The 17,139-nt window shown below is 43.0% G+C and overlaps 1 protein-coding gene across 50 annotated transcripts in view; it reads left to right on the top strand.

Annotated features, from left to right (window-relative positions):
* Positions 1-17,139, top strand: part of NRXN3 (neurexin 3) — a 1,829,497-nt gene that overhangs the window by 1,592,786 nt on the left and 219,572 nt on the right. For 40 of the 50 annotated variants that reach the window (XR_008306051.1, XR_008306106.1, XR_008306104.1 and 37 more), the window contains one exon: positions 15,650-15,736. The exons of the other annotated variants lie outside the window; for them this stretch is intronic. Coding sequence is in view for 35 of the 40 variants with exons in the window: in XM_053245247.1 (XP_053101222.1) it covers positions 15,650-15,736 (87 nt within the window). In the remaining 5 variants the exon portion in view is untranslated. The remainder of the gene's footprint in view (positions 1-15,649; positions 15,737-17,139) is intronic. 50 annotated transcript variants of the gene reach the window in all.

The raw sequence follows: 17,139 nt of genomic DNA, 5'->3' as shown, positions 1-17,139 counted from the left end.
CAACATCTTTGTACAAACACAGCATTAGTCAGGATATCAGCCAGTAGGCTGTTGCTTTGGGTACATAACTAGCCTCACAGAACACAAGAAGAGTTCCACTGGTTCACACTAAATGGTCATCTAGTCCAGCATCCTGTTCTCCACAATGACCAGCCAGATACATCCAGGATGTCCATAAGTGGTACATCACTGTCCTGCATATCATTGCTTCCCCCTGCCCCCAGTAACTGGCATTCAATAACATATCAAGGCCAATCAAAACCTCACAATCAAAACCTGTGTTCTATCTGGGTTTGGGAGCTGTGTGTTCTCCCAATTTTTGGTTGTGTAGAAGCAAGGCAGGAGGAAAACCTGGGTAGAAGTAATTGTGTGGAAGCAAGTTAGGAGGAAAAGCTACCCAGTTTTCCTCCTGCCTTGCTTCTACACAACTGAAAATTGGAGCACACAGAGCTCCCGAACCTGAGTAGAACACAGCTTTTGATTGTGTAAATGACCTCATTGTCTCTGAACATGATAGTTCTAATTTTCTAACTTGGCCAATAGCTGTTGACAGACCTGTGCTCCATCCATTTCTCCTATTTCCTTTAAAAACAAACAAACTCGTGGACATCAGCACTTACATACCATAGCCTTATACAACAACTGTTGATTAGTCACAATTTCTCCTTTCGAAACATGTCTCTTCAGCCATTGTGAAGCACTGCTTCTTCTTTTTCCCTTGGATGCCAAATAGCACTTCCTTTCTTGTTAATTTAGGACAGATGGTTTTCATTCTTGAAGCACCCATATTAGCAACTACAAGGACTTGACAACATATCAGACTTTATTAATATTCCACCTGGAAGCAAATCCTTTCTTCCCACTGCAATTTACTGGGACCTTTGAGCCACTCTGTTTTGCTTTTTAACAGCACTATATCATCATTACGGGTGTGTCTGGATCAAGATGCAACATTTGTCAGTGTCCGAATTGCTCTTTTATTTCAGGGGCTTGAGAGCCCCATTTTAATTGAGAAACTGGCCTAATGGAATAAAGTTTGTTCAGATGGTGCTTCTTGTTTGTTTTTAAAAGAAAGAATAAGAAAGTAAGCAAATGACCAGTTGTATAAAAAGATAATTCTACTCTACTTGTGAGATGTTTGATGGAAGAGAGTGATAATGGTAAGAATTACAAATGACTTCCCCCCTCAAAAGTGCTGTAGACATGACAACGTGCAAGATGGTAATGGTGGCTGGTATCCAGGTGCAGCAGTGCCTGACATCCAGACTAATGCTATATTGTTATGCAAGGGAGGATCAGTTTTCATGGATCTCCTCTTCCCTCTGAAGCCTACTGTGCCTCTCAAAAATATGTTCCAGAGGATCTTACAGTCCTCAGGGACATATTTTTGAAGGTGCAGTGGGCTTCAGAGGAATGGGTGATTCGAAAATTGGCCCTCTCCTAATGCTATGATGATGTAGCATTATTCAATGATGACGTAGTCTGTTGCAAGAGCATGACACTAGTCTAGATGTCAGCTGGTAACAATAATAATGATTTAAAGCTGTATTTCCTAGAATACTTTTTATGGCTGTCCACTCTTGTGCAGGATGATTTGTACTGTGGTTCTGTGTTTGTAGATAAAATCTCAAAATTGGGTGTTCTTCACAAGAAACATTCTTCACGAGAAAAGATAAATTTTGAAACCGGCATAGAATGTGCAAGTTAAACATATTTCTATATATATCCTGATGTGCTGTAATTCTGTTGTGGTAAGTTATATTGAGAAGTGGGGAGCTATTTGGGGCACTTAAGCCCCATTCCCTGGCTGTCCAAAGCCATGGCTGTTCACCCAGCCATGTTAGAGCAGTAAGCTGGTCAGGCTGGATTGATTATAGAATCTTCCTCTGTGGAAACATCGAAGTATGATTCTGAAAAAGTCTATCTGGAATGTTTCGTGCAAAAGTTAATCTGTCCCATGGCAAGGCAGTGATGGTCCTTCCAAATCTGTGATTATATGAACTGCTTTTGGCACAACTTAATAATGTGAGACTAAAACATGAGTAGACAAAAATATTTTGGACTCAGCAAATAAGCCTGGCCACCATAATTATGAATGAATGAACTGCTCTATTTCCTATCTCTTGCCTTCCAACCTTCCTCAATGCTTTTATCCATTCTCTATTGCACAAAAGATAATGTGCATATCTTGGTGAGTCTGTATTCCACTTAGTTCATGATAAAAGTCCTGACATAAGATATTAGGCCTTTAATATTTGGTTTGGGAAGCAGCATCAAAGAACTGGTTCATGCATCTCTTTCCCAGTCAATAAGCATATAACAGTTTGCATGAGTGGTTTATGCACAAAAGCAATGCAGTGTGAAGAGGAGAGGGTGAGTTTTGTGGCTCCACATCTATGAAGAGGAAAAGAGATTGTTGTTCTCTTGTTAGACTGGGTGGGATATAAGTTATTCAATAAATTAATTAATACTCCAATTTTTTATTACATTCATTATAATTTACAGAAGAGAAGCTAGGGTGTCCCATATGCTTCTTCCTTTGGCATTACAGTGATCTTGTGAGTAGATGAGGTATGTGAACCATCTAGAGGCATAGGTTTTAGTAGTATAAAAAGGCTCTAAAATAAGGACTACTCATACTACAAGCAGTTGTATATTTATGTTGGCCAGAAAGATAACGTATGAACCACCAGAGGCGCCCTTAAGCACGGACCTAGGGGTGCAGATCCATGGCCTCAGCAGCCTCTCTTTCCTGGAGGGCCCCAGCGCACCTGCCTCCGCACCCCACAGCCAGCACAGGCTCTGTAATGCCTCTTCAGTGTCCAGTGCATGCTGGCAGCATGGGGCTGGCCATCATCAGGAGGCTCGTCTGACCACTGGGAAGCTCCCAGAGCTGGGGCAGGCTGCCTACTACAGCTCCCCCCACCCAACTATCAGCTGTTCAGCATGTGGGCCAGGCTTCTGGAGGTCTCTATGCCAGCCTCCCTGAAGCTTCCCAGCACAGGCTGGCAGGCTGCCTGCAGGCAGCAGAGAAGATACAGGCAGAGTTGCCAGCGCATCAGAGCACTGTGCCTGCCATCTGCCCTGCCCTGCCACCGCCTACTGGTGTGCTGCCTGTGCCTGCCTTTTCCTCAGACCTAGTAATGGAAGTTATGTGATTTGTGTGTGTCTGAGATTATTCCTCCACTTTGTAAATTTATGGAATGGCTTGTCATAGGCCTTTGACATCAGGCATAGATGTAGGACAGGTTGGTGGTGTGGCTCTGCATATATAATTTAAAGTGGATTGGGCAATCTGTTGATTTTAATTTCCAAGGTTTTTTTTTTAAGAAATCAAAAAAAAAGTCCTATAACTGGTTTGTTTCATGGCAGAAAATTACAAAATGTTCTGGAACTGAAGCCCCCTCCCCGCTTGGACCCTCATCCCACCCCCCATATGGAGGAATCTGCCCCGTGCCTTCATAAAAAAGGGTAAAGCACGCCCTTTTGCCCCACAATTAGATCTCCTGGAATGGCTTGGCATAGGGCTTTGATACTGCGCAAAGATGTATTGCATGGTGGGAGGGCTCTGTACATTTAATTTGAAGTGGATTGATCAAATCATTTTTTAATCAGTTTTTCCCTATTGCAGTAAAGCTGCCAGAAAAAGTTATCTCTTTCCATAGAGTACTTCACACCTAGTGAAACTGGAGCTAACTGTTAACATCTGAATAAAGAAACAATATAGGAGAACCTCCTTATTCGCAGAACTGCTATTCGTGGTTCCATGTATCTAATAGACACCCATTTCCAGTATCCGTGGATACTAATGGTTTAAAAGCCACACATCCATAGATTCTAGAGGGCCAGACATGACCACGGAGGTCACTTCCAGCCACCATTTTGTCTTGAGGAGAAAGGAGGAGACAGAATGAGCCATTTTGTGACTCATTTCCTGGAAACAAATGGACTTTCCCCATTTGGGGGGCCATTTTGCCCTTTGGGGCCATTTTGTTCCCCATGTGCATGTCTGGGCACATGAGGGACCTGCAGAGCACACCACAGTATGTTGGGGCCATTTGGGGACTTTTCCCGATTTTTTCCTTCACCCTGGAACCTATCCTCCCTTTCCCCATAGTCTCATTACTCATGGTTCCATTACTCACGGTAGTAAGAGAGGAATAGAAACCCTGCGAGTAACAAGGTTCTCGTGTGTGTGTGTGTGTGTGTGTGTGTACACACACACACACACACACACACACACACACACACACACTCACTGTGGTAAAGTTGGTTTGCAGTCCACAAGGTCTGAGTGAGAATTATGAAGCAAGGGGCATGTGTTATGATTTTAAATTTTTTCTTTACAAACGAACTATGTGTCCCAGCTGGTTTGTGATCCAGGTGTGCATTTGAACTGTGGAACAAGGGACACAGGGTCTAGTGGGGGTGCGGTGGTGAGGGAGATAATGCTTATTTTGCAAGGGCGGGGGGCAGTAACCCACTAGGTCCAGGCTCCAAAGTTACCTAGCTGCACCTCTGAGAACCATCCCAGAGCTAGTAGTTACATTTGCAAGCAAGAAAACTATTTTTAATGTCTAAAGTAGGCTGGCTTTGGACATCAGGAGGAATTAGCAAGAGCGTTGCACGTTCCTCTCATATCTCCTTCATGATGAAGTGCCGAAGGTGTACTCACATCTGATGTCTATGCATGGGGAGATGAATAACTTCCTTATTTAGGTACTAACACCAGAAGCATGCAAACTGGATGTGTGAATCACTTGCACATCTGCTCTTGACAATTAGCTTACTCATAACCTCTACAACCCACTCCTTACTATTACAACTCTGCTAACATCTTTGATGGGGTCTTCTTTCTCCGGATCTGCATGTTGTTTAAACTGACAGACTTCTACCAATTAACCATGTAGCAATAAGAGGATATTGCTTGCAGGAATGCCTCACTTGGAAAATAGATTCAGTACAATCTGAATCTGGTTTTGTAGTGATCCAAACATGTGTTGATTGACTCTTCGAGATTCAGATCCAGATTTGGAAAATGCTAGGATGTCCTAAATAGATTACAAGGAAGTCAGTCCTAGTGAAATTATTGAGTTTTGCTGCCTCATAATATATTTTCTGTTGAGATGTTAAATGGATTATATCTTTGGGTTTTTATAAGAATCAGACATATCTTTGTGATGGGACAAATGATCAATATTCCATTGGCCACAAGTAGCAAAACTAATTGGATTTTTCCCCTCCTTAAGAATAGAGTATGCTATTTCCAATTACATGAGAAGACTCAACATCAGATTTTATTGTGCAGACATCCTCCAGTTATGTCTCTTCTCTCTGCAAAGAACCAGATTTTGACTCAGAAGAAAATAAATGATTGAATGCTGGTAGATGGTTGTTCCTTAAAAGTGTGCTTCAGGTGTTGTCAAATACATAGGTGTTCTGAAACCAGCTGAAGTGTCTCTGCTTTCTTTTTCTTAAGAAGACCAAAATAACTACCCAATGGTTTAATGAATTGTGTTTGAATGTAATATTTTTGTAAAAAATGCTACTGCTTTCCAGTGAAGAGTGTTATTTTTAATTAAAGGTGCCATGTTTAAAAAGTGGAACAAAAAACATACTTTAATGAATGAGATATTTTTGCAGTTGGTACAGTTTTTGACTCCACTGAATATTTTATGCATATAGTGATAATGAAAAAGTCATCCTTTAGCTCTGTCTTGTCCATGGAGTATACACATTCTCATGCACATGTTCTTAAAGCATTCTGATTAATGGTTCAGATAAATGGGAAAAATTAAAATTAAAAAGGAAACATGAAAAGATGCTAATGTTGTAATTTAAACTTATTTGACTTTTCAATTGTCCTTCATTTTTGTTCCTAGTTTTTAAAGGTATGATATTTTGATATATATTTTAACACAGAAATATGCTATCTGAAAACAAAATAATAATAAAACAATAAATAAACTTAAACTTAAATTTAAAATCAAAAGTTTTAAATATGTGGTAGAGATTAGTAATGTGTTTCCTGGTATTAAGGAAGGTCTAGGATTTGTTTGATATTGGTATTTCAAGTTTTCATGTTTAGTTAGATTCTTATATGTGAATACTGGACACATTTCAATGGAAGTGAGTTCTGTTAAAATTTATGGGATTTTAAAAAAACAAATTAAGACTGGTCTAATAGATTCCTTTCCATTGAAGTCTTCCCTGCCTTACTCCAAATATCCTGGTCCTTACCCTGGGTTTCTAAAGACCTGGTTCAGATGATAATCTAAACGGCACATCCTGGCCTCCAACCCTCCCCGCTGCCTGGCCATGTGGGTAATCATCTGGGCATGTGGGGAGTTCACCCAGCAACGCAAGTGGGATCGTCTGCGGGGAAGGTAAATATTTCCTGCATTCCCTGCAGCCCACTCTGGAGCCCACTCACTGATTGTGAGAAGAGACTCTCAAAATAAGCCACAGTTCTCTGAGTTCAATGCAATGGGAAACCATGGTTTAGGCAGAATTGAAAGTAGTAGCTTTCACTCTCCTCTTACATGCAAGGGTGAAGGCAAGAAAAGGGAGATCCTGTTTATACCAAGTATAAACAGCCATAAGCACAGATGGCTCTTAGCACTTGTTTTGACATTTTGCAATGCACAACATAATCAGGGTCTGAAAGCACTATCATATCGTGATCACTGGCAACAAATCAAAATGATCAAGGTACTCTTTGCTAGGATATCCTGCAAAAAGTTGGGAATGAGCAACAGAAATTGAAGTGCTGCAGTATCTGCTTGATCAGTTGTGAACATCCTAATGCAACCAAAGAAGGTATTGGGACCAGTGACAGAGGATGGGATCAGGCCCTGAACTTTATGGGAACTGAGCTGGAACATGGTTCAGGGATTCATGAGGACTAAAAAGCTGAACCAGGTTTTGTTCTTAGTTCTATCCTTCCCATCATGATTCCTTCTTACCCACTCCTGTTGTATAGTAACTTCGTCTTCTTTGTCTCTTCTGACTGGGATGTGCAGAACATGCCCCAGGGAATTATGTTGCTCGTTCCTTTCCCTCTTTCCAGCACCACTGACACATTCCACAAAAGATCCTGCCCCACTGTCCATGCTCAGAACTTCTAGGTCCAGTGGGGAGTGTTCACTGTTGCTGCTATTGCCTCCTACACTTCCCATTTCCCAAGGTAATTTTGTTGTTGTTGTTGCCTTGGAAAAGCGGGAGGTGAACTCTGAGCCAAAGTGAAAGCATAACCAAGGTGGAGGCCTGCTCAGCAGCATTCTGCAGATTCTGCTGGTCCGCATTCAAGTGAGGGAGTTCACTTATTATTTCCCCTACTCCTACAGCATCCCTTGATTCATCATCCTACTGCCTGCTTCCTTTCCAACCCCCTGCCTGTTTTCACTGGATAATGAACTGACCTCATTGTGCTTCTTGACCTGTTGCTCTACGGCTAACTGGGCAAAGATGCACCATTCAAAGTTTCTCCTTATATTTAGCAGGGAGAAAGCAACAGTCTCGATTCGATCCCAGCACAGTGGGATCCCAGTGGCTGTTGCTGGTGTCTTCCTATTGATTCTTTTTCCATTGTGAGCACTTTGTGTGGTATTGTTGTTGGTTAACCCATTCCTTGATCCAGGCCAGCTTTTGAATGGAGTTTTAGTTACTTGTGTTCCAGTCCTGGAGTAGAGGCAGGGCTAACAAACAGCCAGCAGCAACAGCACTGAAAAGAAGTCTACACTTGCCTCTCTGTACATAATATCTACTTCATTAAACTGTTAATATTCCTGACTCCACTCCATTGCCTTGTCCTTGCATACCACAACTCTTTCCCTTTGATTCTACACTTTGAAGACAGGGAATAATCTTCTTCTTCTTCTTCTTCTTCTTCTTCTTCTTCTTCTTCTTCTTCTTCTTCTTCTTCTTCTTCTTCTTTAAAATGTGGTATATACATAATAAACCTCATTTTGCCCTCTTGATCCAGATGCCTCAGCAGCCCATCTAACTCTCTAACATTTCTTTTATTAGGAAGACCTTTTCACATTTTTATTCCTTTGGAAAGCTCAAAGAGAAGTTGCCCTGTACTGAGTCAGACCATTGTCCCATCCAGCCCAGTCTTGGCAGCAGCTCTCCACAGTCTCAGGCATGGGTCCCTCCCTTCCCTTTTCAACTCAACTGGAAATGCCAGGGATTAAACCTAGGACCTTCTGCATGCAAGGCATGCATTCATTCCCTAAGCTACAGATTCCAACTGTTCAGCAACAACTGAGTTTTTGCTAAGTTCAATGAGAGCATTATCCAGTAGCAGTGTAAAAAGGATTGATTTTGTCCAGAGGGTGGTGTAAGGTCCCATTTTCTGTAAGACCTGGTTCACTATTTTTATCTGGTCAAGTCATAAACGCTACTGAAGACCTCATCTCATAAGCAGTTGAGCACAGTTGATTCCCTTTGGCACCCTAATTTCCACAATTTCTGAATAGACATCTACATTCCCTGTGCGTGCCTATTTTTGGATTTCTGCTTATCTAAGCTGGTTTATGTAGGTTCAGGCTCAGCAGTTTGTCCCTTGTTATGACCTTTTTCAGTTCCAGTGCTGAATAGTCCTTGAGTCATCTGTTATATGTACATCAAAATAAGAAAGTGACTTTTGGATCTCTGACTTATTCCAGGATAGACCTGCCAAATAGTTGATGAAATTATTCCAAAGGAGAGTGGCTTGAGAACTGCCTTTAAAAAAATTGTAATCCAATGATTCTGGATTGCTGGGTACATACTTACAGGTAATTGTATGCTGTAGGCAACCTACCTTATCATGAATGCAGCTGCTAACATGATTGACGGAGCATACTTCCACAATTTTACATTACCTTTCTAGTCTTAATAGAAGAAGCTACAAGGGCAGTGCTGGGTTGACACCGGGACTTGAGGCGCAAGTTAAGTGGAGAGAACAGAGATGTGTCCAGTTAATTAATGATTTCCTCAAAGAATCCCATATTTGTAACTTTGTGCATAATGGCACATGTCTGCAAAAGGCTTTTGTTCTCTCAGATACAGAGACAGCCTTCGCAGGGCAAACTTATATTGAATCTGCTCTGTCATCTCCCTGCAGCAGATCTTTTCACAGACAACTGACTATGACCCTGCCCTTTGCTACAGCCCAGCTTCAGAGCTTTCACTTCCTAATGTCCCGGCAGGAGGTTTTAACCTGAATCTAGACTGCTGCCTGCTTCATGTCTGAATTTAAAGAAACAGATCTGACATCCAAATGCAAAGTGACTGCCAACGTTGCTTAAGCTCAAAATCAAATATGAATTACAGTAACGATCAAGGGGGGTAGGATACAAAATTTCTCTAGCTGTGAGGAGTCCCAGGTAGGCTGCCACTATCCACTTTTTATACGAGCAGATTCATCCTTCCAAGAGAATATTCTGGGAGAGTAAATTGGAAAACCCCTGCTTACGGTAAGGCTTGAGCAGTCTTAGGCCTTCAAGAATGTGTGACTAGAGCAGGACCCAATAAGGAGGCTTTATTAATAATTGGATGATAAGGAAAACTATAGGCATCAACTGCTTCCATTCAAGTAAACTTCCATTCAAGTAAGCTTCATTCAAGTAAACTTCCTCAGGAACTACAAGAACCATGCTGTCAGATCCAAGCACTTAAAGATGATTTCCCTAACTCAGCTAGCGAAACTGAATCCTGTGCTTCCTACTTACTTCCAGGTAAGGCTCTCCCAGGTGATTCCCAGCCCAAGGCTGTTAGTCTTTCTTTTTCCTACAATAGTTGCTGATCAGACCTCATTCCAAGGCCTCCAAGGAAGAACTGAACTCTCATACACCCTTCCCTACTTCTCTATAAGCTGCTGTCCAGTAAACTCTGCCCCTCACTCTGGATTGGGTCACAGGAATTCGATTCTTGTGCGTTTTCTTCCTTATTTGGAGAAGCCCACCCTCCAAGCAGTTACTCTAATTGAGGTCTAGTCTTCCCTCAAGCCTGACTATCACTACAATTACTCTTAGACAAATCTATCAGAACAGCAAAGCTAGAGAGACATCGACAAGCATGAAAATCAGGCTCAGAATCTGAGCTGAACCCAGGAGACCAGATTGCAAACAAAACCGACCTTGTCTCCCAGATGGTAGGTCCTTATTAGTCTAATATAGACTGCACAGACAGGTTGTCATCATTGTTGCAAAGCTAAGTGAAAAGTTTGGTAAATCGTGAAAGATTGGAAGGGGAATGACTCAGAATATGTTCAGCTGAAGTAGCTTCAGCTCTGTTTGTGTACCTTTCTCAGATAAATTCTCAACCTCCAGAGCCCTTTCTGCTTCTGAACTGTTTCACCTGTGACCTTGGTTCAACCTTAGTTCTAGTATACCACATATCTTTGATGTGCTTTCCATTCTAATGGCACAAGGTGCAACCTTGCTTGCTCTCTGTGTTGAGTGCAGCGTATAGAGATGCCCCATTGGAGGTTAGAATAGTCTCTCCTCCCCCACCATGTTCTCTTGGCAGCTGACCACTGCTACTCTTTGCACACATTATGGCATGGCTTCTTTCACTTTAAAAGAAGCCTACCACACCTTAACTGTAGAAAAAGGTCTGGTTTACATATGCAGCCGAAAAGCGTTGGAATGAGATGGTAAAGTCCTATGCCAATAGAATGGGGTACTATGAGAGTAGAATGGAGCAACTGCTGGTCAGGATAGGCAATACTGGAACAGATGGACCAGTGGCCTGACTTGGTATAAAACAACTTGCTATGTTCCAAGAAAGCTATCTGCATATCCTTGCTCCTTGATGTAAACATAAACATATATTTTGTTTTGTTTTACTTTCAGGGAGTTTTATACATGGGGAACATTCAAACGTGGCATCCCCCTCCGCCAGCCTGAAGTGGTACAGTCCCCCTAGGATTTTACCACATCCTCCTCCTGCATGTGTAGACTAGGCCAAAATAGCCAGGTATTTGGCCTTTGTAGTATCCAGATGGTCAGAGGGAATCTCACACATGAAACCAAAAGATATTCCATGAGGAAATTGACCCATTCCATGTGTTGGGTTCATGTCTAACTGTTGCAGCCGAGGACCTGTTTATCTCTGTTTGCGAACACTGGTCTTAAAAACATCAGTTGGGAAGGCAACTTTGGTCGTCGTTACTATACTGACTGCCAGCTCTACAAATTGTGATATGGCTATGGCTGTCCTACTGAAAATGTCCACTGACTTGAATGAACTGAGACACAAGAGATTAATAACCAGGGAAATCACATATATAACCTGGTATTTTCTTCATGTGATCTCTCCCATTTATGAGGCCATAGCAATCCTGACAGTGTGATCCCAAAAATGGCTTCTGTCTTTTGCAGGGCTTATCCATACAAAACCCTCTGAGGTCCCCACCCCCATATAATCAGAGCTGGAATCCAGGGTTATTGTTGGGCAACTGCTGAGCACACAGGGCCCTGAGGGCCTACTAGCAATCTTGGAGGCCACCTTTGCATCCATACTCTTTGTGCATTGCTGGTGAAGCAACTAGGGGTATGCACAGACCATTGGCCGCAGTTCAATTTGAAACTAGTTTGAACCAACTGGTCCCTGAACTGGTTCGGTTGAACTCACTGGATGGGCCAGTAGCCTTGGTGAACCAGCTCACACTGGTTTGAAGTGGTTTACGATCGAACCACTCAAACTGGCCCTGTTTGCGGCAGACCGGTTCATGATCAAACTGGTTCTGTACATCCCTATAAGTAACCTTTTCAGCTGAGAGAGCCACTTTCTCATCACCTTCTCTCTCCATCCCACCCACTAAGGCAGGGCGGCATAACTTCAGCCCTCCAGCTGTTGTTGGACTACAACTCCTATCACCCCTGACTGTTGGCCACTGTGACTTGGGATGATGGGAGTTGTAGTCCTGCAATAGCTACAGGGCTGAAGTTGTGCAGCCCTGCACTAAGATAAGCCCCACCATGAATCCTGAGGGGGCAGATGGAAGAGGCCCATGGAACGCAAATTGCCAAGGACTAGGGATGTGCATAAAACTGGTTCTCCCGGTTCGGTTCGGGTCCGAACCAGGTCCGGACCGGACCGGGGTGGTTCAGTTTTGGTTTTGCCGGACCACCCCCCGGTCCGGTCCGGTTTTGAGCCGGTTCGGATCCGAACTGAACCGGTTCGGATCACAAAAAGTGGCTGGTTTTGAAGGGGACCTTGTGTTCTACCTGCCACCCAAATTTCAAGTCGATTGGACCTTCCTCTGATTTTTTACAATTTTTTTAAAAAAATTAATTTTTGCCCATAACTCACAATGTGGAGCCCTTAGGGGCAAAAAAGCTGGGGTGGGTGGTAGCCACCCATGGGTGTCCTCCACCCCAAAAATCCCAAGGCAATTGGTGGCTCCTAGTATTATTGGTGAATTTTTGAAGAAAATTTTTTTTTCATTGGCTAGAATGGGGGTTTGGGGCTGCCCCAGACCCACCTCTGTGGGGTGGCAGCACCCCAAAGTGGGTCCGGGGCCATGGCAAAAATGCCCTCAGTCCCTCCCAGCAATCCCCGGAGAGATAGGAGTGATGGTTCTGTTGTTTCTGAGGTGTTCTGAGTGAGTGTGGATTCTGTGATAGCAAATGAGAGTGGATTCATGGTGTCTCATTGGAAATCTCATTAGCTATCATAGAATCTACACTCAGAATACCTCAGAAGGGGGCAGGCAGGGCAGGAGTGGAGGAGGAGGAGGTGGCAGTGGGGGGAGTGGGTTTCTGGAGGGGAGGGAGGGGGAAGCTGGGAGCAGAGGGCCACACAGAGAGGGGAACAATCAATGAATCAATCAAAGCAAACCAAACAATATGAAAAAAAGTCCAAAAAAGAAAACCTGGGACCAATGGGCAGAAAGTCGGGGGGGGGGAGGAACCAACAACAACCAGCAGGGAGGAATGGGACACACACACACACACACACACACACACACACACACAGCAAAACCAGAACCAAAAGAAGCTAATTGATTTCACAAAAAAATCCAACTAAGACAGGACTCAACAGGCAGCAGCAGCAGCACCAGGGGAGGATGGGGAACAACACTCAGTCTGGGTGGGAGGGGGCAGGCAGGGCAGGAGTGGAGGAGGAGCTGGCAGTGGGGGGAGTGGCTTTCTGGAGGGGAGGGAGGGGGGAATCTAGGAGCAGGACCACACAGGGGAACAATCAAATTTGAATCAAAACAATCTATACACAAAGTAAAAAAAAAGGAAACCAAAGGGCAGCCAGAAAGTCTCAGGGCGGGGGGGGGGTAACAACTACCAGGGGGAGGGACTGGGGGAGTGGGTGGGACACACACAGCGAGCAAAACCAAAACCAGAACCTAATTCCACAAAGAAATCCAAAGAATGCAAGACTCAACAGGCAGCAGCACAGGAGGGAAACAATCTTATCTGGGTGGGAGGGAGGGAGGGAGGGGGGAAGCTAGGAGCAGGGCCAGAGGGGAACAAATTAACAATCAAAATCAGAACACAAGGAATCCAATTGCAGCAATAATATAAACTAAATCCTCAGGAACACAACTCAGACAGGCAGCCAGCAATAACAATAGCAGAAGTTATTAATTAAAAACCAAAATCAGCAAATATATAAATTTACACAGAAGCAATAATTGAATGAAACTCAAAAAGTGGAACAAAAGTCAGGCAAGGCACAAAAACAGGAAAGCAATGCAGAAGATGGGGGGGGGTGGGGGGGGGAGGAGGGCAAGCCAAAACTTTGGGAGAAGGGTTGAGAGAGAAAGGGTGAGAAGAGAACAGAAAACACAACAGGAAAAGTTGGAAAAAGTTGAGGGGAAAGTATTAAAGAGGTTTGGACAGAGACAGACAGAGGGCAGATGGACAAGGTGGCACACAACAACACACAGAGAGAGCAGAGAGACAGACACACACTAATGTGACACACAGTCAGGGACTCACAGCAGACACCAGCAGCAAAAGAGCAAGCAAGGTCTCAGAGATGATCCCACAACTGCAGCCAAGAGAAGTTTCCAGAGAAGAGGCTTGGGTTTATATAGGTTTGAAATTCCCTCCTTTGGGAGCCCCCACCTTTGCACTCCCCCCACGGCCAACAGGGTGCCAGCTCTCAACAGTGCAACAGCCAAGCAGCCTACCAGACCAAAGGACTCATTCTGGCCAATCAAGGATCAATAGCGCAGCCAATACAATGCCTGGAAATAGCATCACAAAATGGATGCAAGGAGGAGCAAAAGTTTCGGAAAGGAGACACAAAATGGAGGACACACTTGAAACTTTTAAGAGACACTCAGAGACTCAATTGCAGGCAATGGCGTTCCCGAACCGGTTCGGGAAACCCAAGCTGGTTCGGTACCGAACTGGCTTGGATTCAGTCCGGATCGGTCCCAGAAGGGCCTGATTCGGTCCGGAATCGAACCGCCGGATCCGGACCGAACCGCACATCACTACCAAGGACCCCTGAAGCCTGTACTTGCCCTGTACTCAGTCTCCATACAATCCCACATGGAGAAAAGTGGCTGACTCGCTCTTACACATCTATCAGCTCCTATACACGTATACTTTTGATATTCTTCTCCCTCTACATCTCTTCTCTTCGCTCTTCTTCTGTCTGTGACATTGTCTTCATTTTTGCATGTATTCTGTCTCTTATATTCAGCTGTTTGACTTCCATTCCTGCCATTGGACTCCCTTCTCTGCCTTCTCTTAGGATTGCAACATATGTTACAAAATGCCTATGTGGAAGTTGTTTTAGTGAAATGACTCTCAAAGAGATACTTGAAGTTTCATTGGTGACTGCATGTCTCTGAAATATTAATCTTGTTGTGTTGTCTGAAACCATAATAAAGTCTGACTGACTGATTCCATGTCTGTGGGACTGGCACCAGAGATCACAGATTTGCTGACAATCACTCCTTTATAGTCCACAAGCAAAATACCCATTGTTAAGATGAACAAGATCAGTGTGCAGAGACTCCCATCAGTGCAACGCATCTCTGTGCTCAGAGCACAGTGACTTCTGCAGGGATATCTTCCAATGAGGCCACCCAGTGAGAGGTAGAGAGCATTGAGTATCCTCACTACAACACTGTCCCCAAGTTCAGCCCTTTCTCCCATAGGTATGCATGACCATGAGTCACTTATCTGGGAGAAAGCTGCAATCAGGGGCATCATTGGAATGGGACATAAACTTGTCTCTGATGGCCGCAGCACTGAAAATTGAGGCTGTGCCTTTCATAATATCCCCATAGCCCCATCTTGGATTCTGCTTTGTGATCATGGTAGACAGTGAGGGTATGTTGGGGAATGGCTAGATGGGGAGTGGGGGTTGGTGGAGGGAGAGCCTAGATGCTAGCTAGATTATTCATTTGACATTTACCCTATTTTGCCCAACAAGAACAAACATGCAAGGGAAGTGGAAGGGACAATAATTGTTTCAGAGTTTAATCCCCTGATCTTCTCGAATTCCAGGAAATAAAGGCCTAACTATTCTCTACCACACTAAAACAAGACTAAATGTACATCTCTTTGTTTATGGATAGATAAATACCTTCATAAAACAAGCAAAGAAGCAACTCTAGGATGTTTTTTTTAATGATTTCATTGACTTTTCAGATTGTTTTTAAGCTGTTTTTTAAACTTTAAAGGCAACACTGATACTGCGTTCCAATTGGTAAAACAGAAAATCCCCTTCAAATATAACCGGCCCGTAGAGGAATGGCTGCAGGAAAAAGGTAACAGTTGTTAAAACTTTCATTTTAAATCCATTTGATTCTAAACCCTCATTTTTAAAGCCTGCAAATAAATGTTCCTTAAATTAGAATCGCCTGCTGCATAAATGACTCTTTTAATTTTCATTATAATTTGTGTCAACTTCCACCTGCCATATGTCGATAAATCATGCTATAATACATTGCTATTAAAATGAAGTTAAAGGGACGAAATTCTAAGTTTGCTATCCAAAAGTAACAAGAAGCAAAAATTTAAGAAGCCACTTTAAACAAAAAAGCAACAACATGTATTATGGCAATTTAACCACTGCATGAATCTTGTTTTTTAAAAAATTAAACTACATCTATATCTCTAGTATCAAAGTTGTTTAAAAAGTTGTCTGGAAACCTATTCTTTCAAGATGTCTTCCTTTTTAAAATGTTATAGCTGTGATTCTCCTAATCGTTTTAATGAAGCTAATCTTTTTTCCCCTCTCTTAAAACCTGGGGAAAAGCAATTTTCAATATTTGCATATAAACGACAATAAAGGAGAGGGAGAAAGTGTTGGGTTTGTGAATGTTTTTCAGACAGTGCATTCATCCTGCTCCAACAGCCTTTTTCCATGTGCTGTAGGGAAATGTTGCATATGAAAGCTTGTGCCTATGGAATCCTGCTGCGCATAGGTAATGAAGGAATCCCATGCAGATTAGCAGAGCCAACTTGCAGAAACATTTCTGCAGAACACGGCATGCATAAATGGGGACATTGGCTGGTATACTGCTAAACTCCAAATGTGTGTATACTGCGCAGTTCCACTTATATTTTTAATAAAACATATGTGCAGCTGTGAAAGAGCGCTCTTGTGCAAACCCAAACATTGCACAAACACAGTTGTGTGATGGATGGCCATTATTTCTATTGGCCATCAAGTGCACAAAACTGCCCAATTTTGTGCATTTATATAAGGGCCCTCTTGTGCAACCGCTTACATGTTTCATTAAAACACAAAATGGAACATTGCACAGTACTTCAGCCCACAGAGATACAGTGTAGATTTCCACTTTATGTTCCCAGACGAGCTATCCATACCTAAATGCAAATAGGAATGCCAATCCACATCAAAGGAACATGCAAAAATACCTATGCAATGTGTTTTTGTGCATGGGTGTATCCTGGATTTTAAGGTCCAGTTGTGACTCTGTTCCTCTGGTTTGTTTTTCCCTGCATTCCTCTCCATCCAGTTTAACTAGAATAATTTCTAAAATGAATTCTAGAATTGGAGCATGCGTAGCTTGTTGCAGCTTTCAGTCCTTCAGGTTTTTTTTGTCTCCCCCCGCCCCCATGTTACTGATGCATCGATAAAAGGAGGCAAAAAAGCAATCTTGACATGGTCGTATGTATCTTATTTTTGTGCAATGTTTGACTG

The sequence above is a fragment of the Hemicordylus capensis genome, chromosome 1, assembly GCF_027244095.1.
Source record: "Hemicordylus capensis ecotype Gifberg chromosome 1, rHemCap1.1.pri, whole genome shotgun sequence".
NCBI lineage: Eukaryota > Metazoa > Chordata > Lepidosauria > Squamata > Cordylidae > Hemicordylus > Hemicordylus capensis.
This window is presented reverse-complemented; position numbering and strand designations above follow the sequence as displayed.